The 19,898-nt window shown below is 38.1% G+C and overlaps 1 protein-coding gene across 1 annotated transcript; it reads right to left on the reverse strand.

The window, feature by feature from the left end:
- Nucleotides 1-1,166: 1,166 nt before the first annotated feature.
- LOC103706610 (universal stress protein PHOS32-like) lies at nucleotides 1,167-11,877 on the reverse strand. The gene is made up of 2 exons (XM_039125867.3): nucleotides 10,795-11,877; nucleotides 1,167-1,212 (listed from the first exon to the last, which is right to left on the reverse strand). Exons 1-2 carry the CDS (start codon nucleotides 11,579-11,581, stop codon nucleotides 1,205-1,207), a joined length of 795 nt encoding a protein of 264 aa, XP_038981795.1. The 5' UTR covers nucleotides 11,582-11,877; the 3' UTR covers nucleotides 1,167-1,204.
- Between the last annotated feature and the right edge of the window lie 8,021 nt (nucleotides 11,878-19,898).

Raw genomic sequence — 19,898 nt, forward strand, 5'->3', positions numbered from 1 at the left:
TTGCATCACAAATATTGATTATTCCAACCATGTTCTCTTTCCTTCATTAAATATTATCTATTGTATCACATTAAAATTTGTCTACCCCAGAGCCCTAACTCAAAGACATTTAAAAATTTGTATCTTATATTGCACGAGAAGATTTTCCCATAATAGTTTTCGCTTGATGTATGGAGGATCTCTCCTTGTCTGTGGCCCTGCGAGAGACCTTGTCCAGTCGCAAGCCACACTATTGCCTTATATTTGAAACAGACAGTACATCCAAATATCCAACTCAGGAGGTTTGCTGATACAGGCTTTAGGTTAAACCTTGATATTTAGAGCTTGGAAAATAACAGGTTTGCTAGGCTCCTGGCAACTTGGTGCTAAGAAAGATAAAACAGATAATTGAAATTTACAAGTTACTGTCAAAAAGCAGGTGCATCAACTAAAAATATAATTTGTGTCAAAAGAGAACCAAACAGTAAAAACAGAGAAACGTTTCAACAGCATAAATATCTCACAGAAGAAAGCAGTAAAAACCTTTGGATGACCTACGAGAATCCAACTGAGACGATACCATACTCATCATTCATCCAGTTTACGAGAGGCAATCGACAAGCAAAACAGGGGATAGCAGTTGAATACATGGCGGAGTCCTCTCCACAAAACGCTCAAGCTAGTTCCCTACCTCCATTTAGTTCTTGGCTTCTTTGTTTTCTGTGACAAAAAAAACAAGATATCTCATCAGTTAGATCTACCAACATCAAAAAGAAATTTTGTTTTAAAGCATTAGTAATCTCACTAAGGGTAAACATGAAGACCAATAACCATGGATGAGGAGTTGAGGGCACAGTCATACCACAGACTGAAGGAAAATGCAAATGATATAGGAACAAAACCTTCACCAGAATGCAAGTGCCTAATGATCTGAACAATTCAGCTCTCGGTTTAAAACTCATAAAGATCCTACCCATGTGTGAACAGGGTAATACAGTCAAAAGACCAGACATCTTAGATAAACACTTAAAAATGACCAGCATAGGTAAAAGTTAGGGAACAAATGGCTTCATGTTCTAAAATTCACAAAACTAGCAACTTCCATCATGCAGATTTTTTCGCCAGAAGAGCATGAACGGTTGTTAATGACAAAAGTGCACGAACACTGTAGGTTCATACCATCTCACCTGGATTCAAGAAGACCACGCCGCAACCCAGATACTCATCAAGTATCTGCAAAAAGGTTAAAAAAAAGATTTTAAAACTTGTTTAGGTTTATGCAAAGAAAGAACATGCAACTTTTAATGCTAAGAAAGCCGAAAACTTCTTATAATGTTGGTAACACTTCCAAATTTGCTATCTCCTATAAGATTTTGACAAATAATGAACCATTTACAAATATTGAAGAAACACCAATAACATGTCAAATTACAAAAAATAGAGAATTTTCAATATATTATCTCTCCAAATTTTAATTGCAAACTTCCCTCGAAAAATATTAATCGTCGAATGTAAAAGACAAATATCCCACTGATAATTAAAAGCAACATATGCACATAATGCGAACTGCACAGGAAAGAGGACAAAAAAGTATTTAGTGAATAGCAAAGTAAAATTGGTGAACAACTCTCACATAAAAATCTTAAAGCAAGGTTTTAAGTACTTGCTTTGGTACCCGTACAAGCCACCTGGTACAGTATTAGTATGGTAGCCTTTGGTACCAACAATCATTATCAGGAATCTCCCAGGTATTGACTCCTTATTGATACAGTAGAGTACACCTAGTATGGTCTGCCACTCAAAACTGCTGTCCTTCATCCCTAAACATATTATTTAGGCACCGACACTGTTTCGTTAGAGTTCTCTGTAACACTAGGTTCTTATGATATTATCCTTTAGTAAACAACATATAATTATATCATATAATAGGAAATTCTCAATAGTTCATCTTTGAAACATATCGATAAATCAATTATGTGTTCCGGAGTCAATGAATACAGAATAGTATTGTATGTTGTGTCAGGAAAATTAAAGATCATGATTAGCTGAATCCCATTAGGTTAAGTCCGAGATCATTTTAAGAAGATTGGAAGATATAATACATTCTTATAAATTTTCTAGACACATATCATGCATCAGCAAGTTGTAATGCCTGTCTATATAAAGTCTCATGGAGGCATAGGAACCATTGCCATAGAAAACCAACTCCCAGGGGTAAATGAAACTTCTATGATGGCTGGATATTAAATCTCAGAAGTTCTTTACAAATGCCTAAGTTCAACATCTAAGCGACCAGGAAATATTTTCTCTAAAACCTACTTCTAACTATTAAATCTAAGAGTTGCAGCAAAAAAAATTATAGGGATAGTAATTTCATCCCCCAAAAGATCCACTGCCATACCAAACCAACTTGAATGGTAAATGAAACTTGTATAACAGCAGGACATCAAATAATGCCTGTTTTCAACAAATGGTTATGCTCGGTATATAGTTTATGCCAAGAAATATTTTCTCTAAGGCTGTTAACTATTTATTGTTAAATGTAAGAGTTGCAGAAAAAACTACAGGCACAGTAATTCCTCTCCTAATCGCTAGAACTTAAATATATTTTGCTCATTGCATAATTAAAATTGCTCACGCCCATACCACCCTCAAAGTAGCAGGGAAGGCTTGGAATACTTTGCATTTACTAAACTCATAGCTCTCAACGTTTCCCTTTACCTACTACTAGAAACCACAAGCTGCTACTACTAGAAACCACAAGCTGTCAAAGTAACTTGTTTAGTGATTGACAAGCAAGGTCCAAGGCCCATACCAGGACTCCAGCTCTCATCAAAACCACGCAAAATGACTGACCGCTTCCACTAAGTCTTCAACTTCAAAGTAAAACCTTAACCTTTGAAACTAATATCATATACATGGAGTCAGCATGCGGATCAAGTTGTAATCCTTCAAAGTTCTAAAGAGTTTTCAAGCTGATAGAAAACCTAAGTGGGTAAAGGTCTTTAACTATTCATTGCCATGAAGCCTAGAAGATCCAGTTGCAGAAATTAAGCTTATGAAACCAGAGAGCAAGTCTAAGTCAATGAACTGGAACAAGTCTACCCCACAAAGGAAGAAGGCAAAATTTGATACAAGGAACTGCTTTATAAGGTGATTGGCAGTTCTAATATACTATATAAGGGAAAGCATTTCATGGTATAAATACTACTTTCTTTGTAGAAATAGAAGATTGATTGCAGCCATATACATGGTCAGAATTATCAATGAATGCTGAGGATCTCTAGAACCTCATATTCAGTCGAAATCTAATGCACCAGCGATGCTATTTCTACATAAAGGCTTGAGCATTTGAACAAGGCACTGATGTTTGAGGCACAAACTACAAGTCAAAGAGCCAAGTTGACACATTATCGGAATGTTTTCTTCAGAATAGGATAAGAAATGCAATCTGTTTATCTTTATCGACCGAATTGTTACCTCAATAAGGTCTTCAAATCAATCAAACAAGAAGCAGCAAAGTGCATTTCTCGGCAAGAGCTCACAGTCAAAGAAATGAAAACCGGTCTCAACATGCTCCTAGCTACATAGCAAGCATAACAGAAGATTTGGAAATTGATTTGCTAAATTTAATTATTAGCCAGTAAGAACTTATCCTTTTTTAGCAAAACATGTAAAATTATTGAACAGAGTGTTCATATACTTAAAATGATGCATGTCAAATAGGACAGAACTAATCATGCTTTCTTGATTACTTTCGCTAACTCAACAAAAATAGTGTATATTACAATTAGATGATCCTCTAAAATGGCACATGGAGGTACAAGGTTGGAGAATGCAGAGTCAAAGTCCAGAATAACTCTTCACAGGCAACTCATGCAGATGCAAAGAAAAAGATGGTTGCTAGTTTTGACTCCTAAAATTTTGGCCACAGCTGCTGAAGACCAAAAGTCATTGAGTTGATCAAAACTGGTCAACTCTGAGCAAGCACAGTAAATCAAGCCTCAAGAATTCAGCTCAAGAATTCTATAAGATCTTCGTGAACCTGTATATGATGTTCCAACACCCAAAAAATGGGAATGGGTTAAAATTTCAACCATATCTCTAAGTTAAATTTAAACGCTTGAAATATTTAGCCACAATAGATCTTTACACGAAATACCGAATTGTGGAAACAAACTATGATAAATAATCAAGAACATTATTTTTTTATTTTTAACTTTCTATTTTGTCATCAATAATTCTATAAAGAAATTTTGGTTTCATCTAGTGGAGTAAATTGCAAGAACAACTCTTTTTTCCTGGCATAAGTATTTAAATTCATAATAAGAGCATATGCATATTCTATAACACTTTAATGAACCTAGATAACATAATTCTCCCCCTTGACCTTCCAAAGCTCAACAACTTCCCTTGTTGCATGATCATAAGTATCTTGGCCGAACTATTTGATTGTTTCTTAACTTTAGGTATGTTCAGATGCCAAAAAAACCTGCTGGAAAACTTCTTTTTGAGAAAAATTAGTTCTATGTTTGTTCTTGTAGAAAATTAACATGGAAAGCTTATTTCTAGGTTGTTGGAAAAATTTTCCTTTACCATGAAAAGTGTAACTCTCCTTTTCCATGAATTTCAATGCAATCAAACATAGACCGTCGATTATTATTTTAACTTGAGATTTCAATTTTATTGGGCTTTTTCAACCTTACTATTTAGAAAAAAGACTATGTCCAACAAATTAAGTACCTGCTACAAACCAAAGTATGCCATGCACTGATCTTAAGTACCAGTAGTACCCAAGGTCTGCGATACCGGTACTGGTAGGCGTATCGATCGCCTACCAGACCGGTACAGTTCGGTTCGTACCGGAACCGATCCGATACAAACCGGTAGGCCTTATTTTGGGGGGGAGGGGGGGTTCTCATCCACGTGCGGGATAAATGCCATAGAGCGGCATTAATGAGCCCGCATGGGCGAGCTAGCGCGCTGCCCCGCGTGGGAGGGGAAATCGCCCGCGCGGCGGTTCACAGCATGCGGTTCCCCAGTGCGCGGGCCGGGGAATCGCGCGCGCGGATAAATGCCACAATGGCATTAAATGCCACTCTGTGGCATTAATGATCCTGCGCGGGCAGGAGAATCGCCTGCGCGGAGAACGGCTCCCCAGCACAGAGAATCGCGTGCGGACGCGATTCCCCAGCGCGCGAAACCGCGCATGGCACGGAATCGTGTGCGAGCGCTCTGCCTCGCGCACAGGGTGCTCTGCTCAAGGAACATGTGGCCGAAACCGAGTGCATGGTCATTTTCGGCCACGCGCTTTCCCATCGAAGAAAAAAAAAAAAGTACCAGGCCGGTTCGCACCGGTACCAACCAGTACACCGCCAGTTTGCACCGGTACACGATCAGTACCGGTCGAGATCGGCCCCGAAATAGCTGAACTGGTTTCCATACTTTCCGGGTATCGGTTCCAGGCCGGACCAGTTCGTACCGGCCGGTACGGCCCGGTTCGACAGACCATAGTAATACCCATACCAAAAAAAAAAAATTAATAATAATGCACCTTGCAGACCTTATGTCTGCCTATAGTTGTGTGGTTTCGGTTCAAGAATGCCAAGGGTATGAGAACTTGATTCAAAGAAATTCAAATACATTGTCACAAGTCACAGTTGAACCTCCCCAAATTGCTCCTGCAAATTCTTTCATACGATCTTTACCGGATCACATGTATTCTTTTCATTGCTTTCTCTTTTAGTACGAAAGCACATGTTTTAATACCAAAGAACAGATCTATCCTACAATGGAGTATACATCAATCAGAGACCTAACTAAGTTTTGATGCCTCTTAATGTTGATCAACATAGAGAAACTTGAAGGCTGGTCATGGTTCGAGTTTACAAAAGCTATGTACTTCCAGATGGATGTTTTGGTTAACTTGTCATTCCGATCAACTCCTAATTTTATTAGTGAGAAGATTAGCAACTCAGTTACCCTTTATTAGATCTTGTTTTCAAGGATTTGGATTCTGGGTTTTGAATTGGGTGTTTTAAGACATTGGTTTTAACTAGCATAAACTGCATCTATATGGAGCTTTGCTAGACCTAAGCCAACTAAAGACTACCAACACTCAATCTAAACATGTTGGACATGATCTAGATTGTTTCCCAAGTTTAGAATGACAAGACCAATTCAAGTTGGATGAACTCAACTGAAATCTGGACTAGCCCAACTAAGCCATGAATAAAACAAGGGAATGCAGAACTAGTGTGCAGTTACTGCAACATAATAAGGCTGCATGCCATTGACCACCTTATCTCTTTTGGGGCCCAGGCAAGACACTTTATGGTGCCAGTCAGAAGGACGAGAAAGAGAGTGGTAGGCCAATCCATTTAGACTAACATGAGTTAAGCCTAGAGTAGCCCACTTACTAACCCAGAAAAAGTGAAAAACAACAAGTGACATGGAAGTTAAAATGTGATCGCAACAAGGCATGAGAGCAGAGCCGCATGCAACAAAGCACCTCCTTTTATCCTCAAATTTAGAGAAGGCACTATTGGGGGATTTTGGGGGCTTTTCTCCAAAACAGCGATAAAGAGATACAGGGTTATTAGTGTTGTCAAAAATGTGCCTAAGGCATAAGGTGCAACCCCAGCGCCTCATCTGCCCCAAGGCAGAGTCCCTTAGGCACTAAAAAGGCACCCCTTTTCGCACCTAAAAAAAAAATCTCTCAAGCGCAGAAAAACATACCTTTGCTGTATTTTATCTCAGCCACCAATTAGTCAGGGTTTGATCAAGACTTTGGGGCTTTGGGGTTAAAAGAGAGATGCATCTCAAGCAAAGATAGGCAGATAAAAGGGGAAAAAGGTAAATCTAGGGCTCCAATGGACAAATCAAGAGAAACGGGCAGATCTAGGGCCCCACCCAAAGTTTCTCCTCCTTGCTGCTGCTCTTCCTCTTTCACTTCCTCCTCTTCTTCTTCTTGTTCAGCTGCAGTTGCAGCTATTTTCCTGTCCATCAGAAACATAAGAGAGGACACAAGACAATATCCTTGTTTTCTTCTTCTTTTTCTTCTCTATCCATCATTTTTTGATATTTGGCATGCCATGTCCTTTATATGTATATAAATCTGAATTCTAATGCTTTTTTAGTTGTATTTGTGTTCATAAATTGATACTCCATTGTTAAAATATTTAGAATCATATATTCACATTATTATATCTATATTTATATTTTTGTGCCTCACTTCATCAAGGTGCATGCCTTGCTTAGAGCCTTGCAGCTAGGCTCTAAGGACCTTGGTGCTTTATTGAGCCTTGAGCCTTTGACAACTTGGGGGTTATACTACTAATCCTCCACCTCAAATCCAAAAAAGAAACTCAACTAGGCTGTGCCACACATGTTAAGTTCGAAGACATATCCAGGATATCTATGAAATTTCAAACTGGTCCCAAACGAAACATCAAGAAAATGGATAGCAATCAACCTTTCAACCCATGCAAATGTATCAAATTCCAACTTCAAGGGCTTTGTCTTGCAAAATACATAAATTAGACCCATTTCAGATTATAAGATTTGTTTTATAGTGGAATTGGCAATTAGAAAATCCAACGACTTGAAATTGTCTTTGATTTAAGATTGCTAAGGATATGTTCTAATACTAATCAAACAAGCCCGTCAAAGTGAAACTATTGAATTCCATGACATTATTCAAGATGTAATTAAAGCCCCCGATAGGGCTAAATAACAATGGGTTGAAACATGAAAGTTGGCTATGCTTGTGGGGAAACTAACACGAGGAGCATGTTGGGTGCTCCAAAGACAAAATATTGAAATTGGTTCACTTAGTGAACTCAAGGTGAGGGACTAACTGAGCACTTGGATGACTTATTTCAATTTGAGTGGTCAATAATCTTGCCTACTAGAACTTTAAGGCCCTTTACTAGCAGCCAACAAGAACAATCCCACTTAACTGAGCATTTTAAGCCTGACTTCTTGTACTTTCTAGTTTCTGAGACTTGTCTGATCCAGGGTGAGAATAGGTATCTTATATGGTTTCATCTTAAGGCACATAAGATGTGTAGTCCCCATCTAAGAGGCTTAATCTACTTTGCTGGATTTATAGAAATCTAAATTAAAACAAACAACAACTTAGTTGTTTTCCAGAAAATCCAAAGGAATAAAAGCCATCAAAAATATTACTTAAGCATTAGAAGGGTTACAAGATTCTGTAGAGAAGGAACTCATTGGTCATTAGAAGGGTTAGGGTTACAGTAATTGATCAAAACATTATCATTGTTTTGACTGGAGATACCTAAAAGGAAAAATGATTAAAGTTAATGCACCATGGGTCAAATTAATCTCATGAGAAAAATAGAGGACATCTACATGTGTCAATATTCGCATGTCAACAAAAATGCTTTTAAAAAGCTTGGATGATGATGTATCTGTCATCAATGGCATAATAATCTAGCAGTTTGAGGCAAAATAGTTGCCGGAGGATATTGCATTAAGGGCTCTAGTCATTAGCAAAATTTCGTGTCCATAATCCTAAACACAAAATACCATTCCAATCGAAATCAATCCCCATGTTAAGATCCAATTTGATTGATGTTTTCACAGACTGCAGGATACTGCCCAAAGAGTAAGACAGCCTAAGATAATACATCTAAATGATAAATATACAGCGACATCAGAAAAGATATTCTGATCCAAAATTTGAAGCATAACCTTAGTGCAGCATCATATACCAATCCAAAAAATCACTCTTATCCTTAGTGCTCGAACATGATGTAGAAACAACAAGGCAAAAGCCTAGGCAGCTACCTAGGTGACCAAAGCAATCCTTAAAACACTGCGTTCAATTCACAATTTCCAACACAAAATATGACTAAATCAGTCTTCTCACATACAGCTAATTTGAAGGATACATGATCACTCTCTATCCGCTTTCATAAGCTAACTATCGGACTTAGCACCAAGCCTTCTCCTCAATCCTCCTTGCTCAAGTATTTCCCCCCAACTGAATTCTCTAAGGTGGCATTTGGTGACCCAAATGGGATCACCAAGATGATCTTCAACCACTAGTGATCTTTATCTCAGGATAATTTGATCTCCGATGATCTAAAATCACAGCATTTGGTATGCTATGTTCCAGTGATTAAAGATCCCTGAGTATCCACAAGTAATTTGTTTGGTATTCCAGAAAAATCCAAGATCACTAACCATATAATACCAAAACTGCCCCTGATATATTCCATAATTTATATTTATTAATTATATAATATAATGATAAATTATTAATATATTTATTAATTATATAAATTATTAATCGATAAAAATATATTAATTGTTATTATTTATTAATATTTTCATTTATACTTATAATATGTCATTATTTTAATACCGGTATTTATTTTAATTAGAAAAATAAGACAAATAGAAGTAATATATTAAATAATTTCATGAACATATAACAGAAACTATTTTACTCATAAATAAAGCATTGAAATATTATAAAAAACTTATGACAATGGAATGCTAATCAATTCATATTCATTTTATGCTACATAGCACATTGCATTTGTGATCTCTTCAAAGTATTAACTTATACATACATACATACATACATACATATATTAAAATTGAAGTCCCAAAATATTAATTAAAAATATGGCCAACAAGTGTTACTTGGATTTATCTGCAATGGTAGTTTTGATTGTTAAACATATACACATGGCAAAATTCTTGTAGGTAACCAGATCCTTATCTACCATCATGGAAGTTTAGAAAATTTATGATAAGAGTGGAAGGAAAAACATTACTATACAAATAAAGAACTCAAAGGGCTCAAGCGACACATTACTAAATATTGACAATGAGCAGGATGAAAACATGAAACTTACAATATATACAAAGTGATGCATCATCACCATAAAATAAGAGAAGTGGAGACATAAATAATACCCTTATAAAACTTACGCATCCAAAATCAATGATTTGAGTATACCATCCACTGCTAAGAAAAATGAGATTGAGTTCTAGAACAATTCTTTGCAAATCAATGGAGCCCCTAAGTTGCTTGCGCATGGAAAATATTAGCAATTCATGAACAAGTAAGCAACAGACTGTCTGCTAGTAATGTAAAGAAGTTTTTGAAGTCCAGTGGATTATACTTCAAATTACAGAGCAGACAAACCACCAGAGATGGAATATACTTGTTATTTATAAAATAGTTACAAGAAACCGCAGTATCTCTGAACTGAAAGGATGCAGATGATAAGGGGGACTTTGTAATTTGATATCCAGAAATCCCATGGAGGAAGGAAAATTATGACCTCGAAGTAATGCAGCAGCTAGTCAGCTCACATAAAATCACAGACAGCAGGGGAAAAAACAGTAATCTAGCCACAGATCAAACTATTTAATACAGTAAGACAGTCTCATCCGTAACCAGAAAGCATTATAGTCCACTGCCACACCCTAAACCAAAATCTGTTTCCCTTTCAGCTCCTTCCCCGTCCATTAAACCAAAATATAATGAAGAGCTGACTAAGGTCTGGCGAGCTGACTATTTATATAAGTCAACGCTGGAGCAAGTCCTGCCAACCTCTATTCTTTTTCCTACGCAACAGAAGCAGCATATCATACAACAAAGCAAGAACAAGGAACTAAAATCTGCCACGAGTTAGAGCATCTTCAGTCCAGAAAAATGAAAAACGATCAAAGTCAATATTGTTTCTATCAGCTACTGCTCAAAATCAACATTAAAGATCACATCCATACAAGAAAGAAAATAGCACATGTACTGATAGTATAAATCCGAACCTTTCTGCTCATCGGCGGCATCGTGGTACTCCTGCTCCTCCTCTGGCACTGGGTGCAACTCCACCTCCTTCTCCACGAGCCCCTTCGCCACCACCGCATTACCACCATCGCCGACGCTCCCTGCCCCAGCTCCGGCCCCGGCCCCCTCGTCAGGGTACCGGACGACCACCACAGGGCAAACGCAGTGGTGGACACAGTAGTCGCTGACGCTCCCGAGCCTCCCCTTGCTTGTCCTCCGGGAGGCCCCGAACCCCCGGCTCCCCATGATGACGGCGCTGAGCCCAAGCCTCTCCACCTCGAGGCAGAGCCTCTCTTTCATGTCGTGGTCCTTGACGATGTGGATCTTGAAGGGGATCTGCGCCTCCACGAGCGGCTGGGCGAGGTCCTGCGCCTTGGTGGTCGTGAAGGCGTCGAAGTCGTCCTCCAGTTTCTGCTGCGACTCCTCGGAGTCGGCCTCCTCCGCCTCCGCCGCCACGGCCGACACCGAGAGGTCGATGGAGCCCCAGTCGGCGCCGTAGAGGACGCTGGTGGGGCGGACGTGAAGGAGGATGACGGCATCCCCAGGGCGAAGGTAGTTCTGGACAGCCCACTTCACGGCGTAGGCGCTCTCATCGGAGAGGTCGACGGCGATCGCGATCCGCCGGTGGGACCCGGCGGAGGGGCTGGCCGTGGAGGCGGAGGAGAAGAAGAAGCGTGGCGAGGAGGGCTGGATGGTCTGCGCGGCCGCAGCGGGCGGAGTGACCGGGGCCTGGCGTTCGGATTCCGGCGGGGTCTGCTGGGGTATCATGCCTCGGATAGCTAGGGTTCTTAGGGTTTCGTTCCTTTCTTGCGCAAACGTTGGGTTTTTTTTTGTTCTACCGACGAGAAACGACGAACAGGACGGAGAGGGAGAGGGTTCTGGGAGGAGTTTTTAGGATGGTTTTGGGGGCTGAGAGAAGTGAAAGGGGAAGAGGAGGGGAGCGCGTAGAGTATGATGTAACGAGGGTGGCAGTAAACGGGAGCTTTTTTTTTTTTTTTTGGGTACAATGCCCTTCCCTTCTTTACCCGATTCTTTTTCTGGATACTTCTTTTAAGATCATCGCCAGGCATTATGGACGTTAACGGTTGCCTTGTTGACAGGAGGCAGCGTTTAGTCGGGCTTTGGAAGTAGAGGTGCAAATAGGTTGGATGGGACTGGGCCATGGATGATCCCAACCTAATCTAATTCTTTGTTTGCATTTTAATATTGAATCTAGACCTAATCTAATAAAAAATCGGATCAGATCAAGTCCATTGCTAAAATTTCTGACCCAACAAGTTATTTGGATCCCAACCCAAAAAAATTCGAGCTCAGGTCGGGTCCAATTTGGATCATAACATTAAAAGCCATTGCAGAAATTACAAAGTAGAAAAATAAACTATATATTATAGAATAAACAAATCATCACAATGAAAACTGTATTTTTTTTTTTTATATAGAACCTATAGCTCAGATGTTCTGTATGTCCTGGTTATCTAGGCATTGACTATACAATGTTGGTATGAAAACTTAGCAGTTCAAACTTGGAGAACCAGCAAAATTCGAAGCTTAATCAAAACAAACTCAACTAGTTGCCCTTCTCTCAAATTTTCTGCCACGAACCACCATAGATACAGTCTCGAAGGGATCCAACTCCATTCTATAGCTTCTCACTAGCAATATGTACAAATTCTCTCAACGATGGCAGAGTTAGATCACCTCTCCTTGTTTCTCTTTGGAAAACTAATAACATCCAATTAGAAAGCTAAGATCTCCCTCAAGGATAGACCCATTCCGGTTATATCAAATTATTGTATGCAACTGTTCCAAAATTGGCTACCTTTGAATCTATCTCTTGTGTCTTTTTGTTGGTGACCTTTTAAAAGGTTTAAACTGTTAATCTACAATGTATTAATGAATTTTGTTTTTGATAAAATTCAGGCAAAAGCAAAATGATACCATTGCGCACATCCATTCATTGCTCATATCTTAATACTCTTCGATGCAAGTAGTGGTAGAGTGATATTACATTGAGATTGTTAACAAGCAGCAATAAGTTATTAACAATCAAAATTCAAATAGGTCAGGTCGGGTCTGAATTCAGTAAACCCAGACTTGACCTAAAAAATGAAACATATCCAATTTTAGAACCCGACCCGGTACTATAGGTCTTCCAAAATAGGTTGGGTCGGGTCACGGGTCAACCCAACTCCTTTGCAACCTTATTTGGAGGCGGTGGTGTGACCCTGACTAATTGACTCATCATAGTTAAATACCCTGTTGCAAGCAAAATCTTTTGAATACTAAAATATCTATAATTTATATAGGGAAACCAAAATATCTATAATGTATGTTAGGGAAACTAAGATATTGATGTTTTTCCATTGGATGACCAAAAGGACATGAAGATCGGGGTGGGAAAGTTTTGGAAATAACAATGTTTGAGATTTTAATGGATATATATGTATATACATTGAGCAACTACGCAAGCATATGTTTAATCAGTCTATATTAATTATATACTAGAAAGATTTTGGCTACTTATATAGAATCAATGAATTCAAATAGTATTTTCCGATTAGCTTGTTGTATGAGATTTTGATCATTATAAATGATATCAGAGTAGATTCAACTCATAGTCCATATAGACTAAGAGATAACTCGAGCCCACTAAGACTAATTAGGGGGTTGATCTCGATGTTTATACTTGAAATTGATTGGATTTAGATCCTTATCTTAATGATGATATGACTTGGAAAGATCTTGAATATTTATACATGGTATCTAGCTTTTTTAGGTGAGGTTCTCAGTTATCAAACTTGGATCATAATCTATGTAGATTAGGGCCTGCAGAATAAGTATTTATATAGGGCATCTAACATTTTTGGATTAGGTTCTGAATTGTTAAAATAGTGTTAGAGCCTATTACAACATGGGCTTATTAGAGTTGACCATTGGCTAATCATAATACTTGTGATTGGATTTGAAAGGATGTGGATGAACCCCAATGCTTAAACAATGAGAGTATGTGAGGAATTGTGTGACTTTATATTTGATCCCACATCAATTATTAATAAGTATCTTAAGTACTTATGCAAAACCAAGAAATCCAAGTAATACCTTTTAATTAGGCTTCTTGGATAAGATCATATTGTTACATACAAAATCAGAGTTTAATTCTTTCCTTTCTGACTTATAGGTCAAGAAAAGTGGAGATTGACGACTTAACTAGTCACTAAAGCAGCCCTTATATTTGGCTATAAGGAAAGGTTTACCTATGAGGGAAAGTACTCAAGCAGTGTCCGGTGATTGGTCCAACTAGGTCGATGGAAGGCTGACTAAGGAAAGCAAAGATATACAGGCTGGGAGAACTAGATTGGACGTCAAACATTCTAATTTGATGGGGTTACCAGTTAGATGATCGCGGGTGGGAGCCACTTGGGTGGAATGGACGGAAACCAAATGTGGAGATACATCCCATTTTAGCGAGAGAGAGGGAGTGAATCACCTAGGCTACATATTTTCGATTTCTTGATTCTCAAAAGAACGTTATTCGGAAAAAAAATGCTGATTTCTTAAGGCTTCAAAATATGTACGTATGTGTGTGTAGAATTGAGATTTTTGATTGATTAAATATTAAATCATTTTAAGAATTTGATATGAATGTTTATCAAGCAAAAATAAATTGAGAAAGAAAATATAATTAGAAAAATATGGCCAATATATTCATATCATCAGCTCTTGATAAATTTTAGTTTACACCAACTAAAATAGTTATACTCAACAATTATATTATATCAATGAGTATCAGGAACCAAAATCTTGATCAAGATAAGAAAAATTTTGCATGTAAGACAAGTTTTGAAGCACATCATTTCTTTTTACATATAAAGGTCAAAAGATCAATAAATCATGAAGATTGTTAACATTAAAATATGACAAAAAATTTAAAAAAGTTATAATAATTGTATGGTGGTTTCTAGCATTTTTGCCTTGAAAAATATTGCAATGATGCAGAACTGTAGATAATAGTAAGTTAGATTTTCCTTTTAGTATTTTATAATGATGAATATTATTATGAATATGTTTAAAGAATCAATATAGCAAAATAACAATAGATATTATAGTTTGAAAAGATGACTCTATGATCCTTCCCACTTTAAAATTATGATAAAACTTGTGATTAAAATTATGATCCCATGAATCCCTGGGAAAATATTTCAATTAGCTAGTTTAAGGACAATAAGCATAATAGGAAAACTGCAAAAATGTAAATTATTTAGGTCTTATTAATGTATAGTCACTATTTACTACTTTTACTTTCTACATGAAATGTTTGGATGCCACCCTAAACAGTCGGCAAGACTATTTTTTTATAATACAGAAGAAGCAATTCTCATAGAACAAATACTCTAACCTAAGACAACCACATCCTAGCAAATCAAAAGCTCTTAGTTAACGAAGTCCTTGGTAACGGAGGAAAGCATTTTGTAACCAAAAAAGATGAAAGCATTTATTTTGAGCCATAATAATGTACCATAAGCTAAATATAACATCAATTAGATGACAAAGAACCACAACTATTATTACTAGGTTTTTGGGAGACTTTAAAAAAGAAAAGGCTTTTACAAGTCAAGAAGAGTAGGGTGTATTTTTTTTTTTTTAGGAAAGTAGAGTATACAAAAGTATGACAACAATTAAAAAAAAATAATGGTGTTATAACCTTTTGTTTTTTCTTTGTTTTTAGGAGTGGATTAAGTTTATATCCAGTTTTTAATACCATTTATTGGATGAATCAGTTGGTGGCTTGAGAGTCCATGAAATTACAAATGGTGCCACCAAGGTGGTAGCCTGATGGTAAAGGGGTTTGAACTTCATCCGTGTTATCCGAGTTCGAAACGCACGGACATCGATTAAATCCGGGGACCGCATGCCCTATGTCCGGATGGCTCTGTGTGGATATGCTTTCTTTTCATCAGTACTGAGGTGGCGCTGGGGTGACGTACTCATACGTGATGGCCCAGTGGGGTTTCCCACGAGTTGGAAAGAGCACGCGGAAACTTGCGACCCGCATCAAACATTTTCTTGAAAAAGGGAAGCCCAGTGAGGGATGCTATACGGGTGCGGTTCTTTACGTCTCCCTCCCCTCCTATTTTCTACCAAAAAAATAATAAAAAAAAAGTTACAAATGGTGTGAGGGTTTGGAATTTTTTGAGTACTATAAGGTATCCAACCGCATGGACTTCTGATGATCTCGAGAAGCCAGGGAGGTCGCTGCACCAATAGCATGCCATCAGGGCTCCATTTACTTTAAAGAACAAAAAGAAATTATGCCCCCTTGAGTAAAGACAAAGCTAGAGCTTTTTATATGATGACGGAAGCTGGAACGAGGCCTAGTATGTGCGAATTATTAATCTTTCCCTTTTTCTAAAAAAAAACTTTTCTTTACCCGTGAGCTGGCCTTGGAAGAGTCTAAGCTTTTTCCGATGAATTTCTTGATTTTATCTTCCCGATTTCATGTCCTATGGAAGAGTCTTGTTACTTATTACTGATTAATGATTTCAAACACCACTTAACTTAAATACGACGCATATGTTAGAAGATTTTGCCAGATTGCCTTGAAGTTTTCACCATGATTTCCCGAACATTAGATTCATTAAGAACAATATAAATAAACTTTCATTGATAAAAAATATGGAACCAATTTCAACTTTTTTTTGATGTATGTATGGAATGTTGGTTTCTAAATTAGTTAATCTCTTATTATGAGAAGTGAAGTCTTCCTCAAAATATGTTATAGATTAGGTAAGTGAATCATTATCTCAGCAAATCAGGTGGAACTTGATTCTTTCTCTTTAAAAAATTAAATTTTATTTTTAGAAATAGAATATCCAAAGTAACTTTATAAGTTATAAAGATGTTTAATTCTGTCCTTGTCAAAACTAACTTGAAAATAACATGTAAAAGGATGGCATGGTTGGTTCCATGTGAATCTTTAGCTCCTCCTTCTCAAATCTATCCTTCACTAACAACCACCATCATATATTCCCAACAAGGATTTTAGGTGTACTCGAGCATTTCTTAAATGCATATTTCACAATTCTTCCTCACCTCTCAAATAATCCAATGAGTGTAGAGAAAGCCACCAAAAATTTATGTTATGTGATTAAACATCCTACTAGGCTCGAAGTCGGGTGGCCAAAAACCTGCCTTGTATCTACATATGGATCGGGGTTGTATTGTTTGCGCAAAGAGGGGTTCAGTTTCCTTCATGTGAATTCATCGTTGGATCATCCACTAGTGGCTTTGAGAGCTATGGAGATGAATGCCTACAAAAAGCAAAAAAAAGCACTGTTAGATAATAAGCAACTATCAATCTTAGTTTTTGGTTTGGCTCAGAATTATTATTGGATTATTTTTCTTGAATGGAAATTTCTATTGTTATTTTTGTTTTTGATTTGAAGAGATGGTTGGTGGTTACAACCACTAAGCAACGCTCATACGGTATAGCCAGGCTACAATATATATCAGCTTCCGCACTCAAATAAGGAAAAGCCCCATTCCAACCATGGAAAGTGTCACAAAAAGCCAGACCCCACAGTCCATGGGGCGGCAACAAGCATCCTAATTCGCATTTTGAATGCCCGTACCAATTTTTCTGTGAGCTTGAAAGATTATAATCAGGCAACCAAGAGATAAAAGCCAAGAGCCAGAGATAACATTAAGAATGAATCGGCCAAGGTGACCCTGCCCGCCATGAAGGAATTGTTGTTGTTGTTGTTGTTGTTATTTCTTCTTCGAGAAAGACTAATGGGAGCAATCCACATTAGTCACCAGTCGTGAAGAAAAAAATTATCACCATGCCACCCTAAGAGTTCAGTGTAAGTCCATGTTACTCGAAACCTTAACCCCAAGAAATTATCAGAAATCAGGTATCAAAAATTAGAACCAAAACTGATACAATCCTATAAAAATATCAAAATCCAATCCAACCAACCTAACAACATCGATTGGGTTTGGTTTTTGGGTTGATCCAAACCCATGCGCACCCCCTATTCATGATGCTGCTCTTGGTTGCAAGACCTGGCACTCTAGAGGTCAGCATCCTAAAACAAAAAAAAGAAATCACTTCCCTCTGAATAGTATGTACAACATGGATTTTACTTGTGTTGGACCGGAAAAATCATTTACTGAAAGCTCGGTGTGACCGAGACGTTCGCTTCCTAGGCCATGTTAGGTGGTGGATTTAATACGAAGATTTACAACGCTTTTGAGTTCGGCAACATTCACCACTCCTGAAATCACGACATAATGTTCGCATCAATCTTGTCAATCTCCGGATATGTTTGAATTGTAAAGAAAGGTAGTGGGACTCCAGAAGCATGCTACCCCAGAAAAAGCCCATCGGCTCGTAGACTGGGGATAAGGACAGCCAAACCTGATGCGCCAAAAACCATGGGTTGCGATGGTTCCACGAGGCGGACACCGGCGGCGCTCCACGGGCTCCGGCCCCCGGTCATGCATCGAACCAACCCACCCAAAAGATAACAACAAGATTGTATGGGACAAGCCTGTGGATCCCGTGCTGGGCCCCAACATTCTTTGGTCGAGATCAACCAAAGGGTAGCGTCTGCGATCCTCTCCGGCACTCTTCCACTAGAAAATAGAAAAGCTAAGGGGAGGGAGAAAAGTTGGCCTTCGGGCTCTTGGGACTGCTAATTAAAGAGACTTTGCCGTCCCTTTCTCTTTCCGTCTTTTTTTTTTTTTTCTTTTTCTTGACTTTGCTAGAATAGTAGCAATTACCAAAATTTTTTTTTTTTTTCTAGGTTGCAAAAATATGGGTTAGGCTATGGCCAACTATTGGTGGGTTTTTAACAAATTATGTATTTGCATGTGTATCTGGGTGGCTTGTTAGTTTTCCTTACCCTTTAGAAAAAACAAAAATATTGGTCAAAATCAATCGAAGAGGGAGGACATTCACTGAATTTGTGAGACACGTCCCGGCAGCTACCACGTTCGAAGGGAGTCTATCAAGTCCAATTGGGTGTAAATAACGGATTGGATTTTGGTTACATGACAAATTGACCTAGCACGAAATCTACTACGATAAATGGTTTCAGTGGATGTATTGGGTTAGAGATAACTTCCAGTCCAAAAATTGACCAATGGCAATGTTAGGCCAGGTTGAGAACAATTGAGCGATAAAATTCTGGGGACAATTAAATTGGACGTAAATTTGCAGCCAATTTGGTCTGCAAAGGATGTCATTAAGATTTGACACCAAATCTTGTATAAGAAGACAAAGTTAGAATGAGAATTGCTTTTCTAACAAGGAATTATGGACACAACTGATGTTTTTTCTAACTTTCCTATTGCTCATCAAAGTAGCAGCTTGGATGGTGACATCTTAAAGGGAAGCACAAGGAGAGCTACATACCAGCTGCGAAAATTTTCCATGTTACCATAGCATTGTTCTTTGGATGTTAGGGTGGAGAGGCTAATAAAGAAGAAGGTGAAAATACAGCAGAGTTTTCTCAGCCTTTCTTCTCTTTTTCTCTTTATTTCTTTTATCCTTCTTTCTTCTTCTGGGGATTAAAGGCCTCCTTTGCCACTGCGCTTTCAGTAGGTTTTGCGGAGGGTTTGCGGCCTATTCTTGACTGGGCCAAGATCTTTTAGCCCAACGTTTTTGGGCCAAAACAAGGGTTGATTTCGGTGATTGAAGTAGGAGTTAAGCGTGGCCAGTGGAGAAAATACCCATACCGCCAGCCCACCCGCTCCTTTCTTCCGCGCCCTCTATGTATCCAGAGTTTTGGCATTCCCCTCCGTACCATTTTAATTCTCCACCATGTGCTCGAATTATATAAACAGAAGAATCTGAGAAACAGAAGAAGTTAAAGCCGGCGCTTAAAATTTGTTCAACTTTTAGGATTTTATAAATAAAACAAGTGAAACCTGATATTTCTATGGCTTTGGTAATATCAAAATTACAATTATCAACCACGGACTATGTTTCTGTATTTTAGGGTCTAACTTTTTACAGAACTATAATCCGAATTTGGATGCAAAAAATATGTAAAGATATGTTTGGTTTGCGATTGGAATGGGA

The sequence above is a fragment of the Phoenix dactylifera genome, chromosome 1 (assembly GCF_051530095.1).
Source record: "Phoenix dactylifera cultivar Ajwa chromosome 1, Ajwa_hap1_PhDact_Kaust_v1.1, whole genome shotgun sequence".
NCBI lineage: Eukaryota > Viridiplantae > Streptophyta > Magnoliopsida > Arecales > Arecaceae > Phoenix > Phoenix dactylifera.

Coding starts and splice junctions, on each gene's coding strand:
- LOC103706610 (XM_039125867.3), bottom strand. CDS start 11,581: ATGATACCCCAGCAGACCCCGCCGGAATCCGAACGCCAGGCCCCGGTC.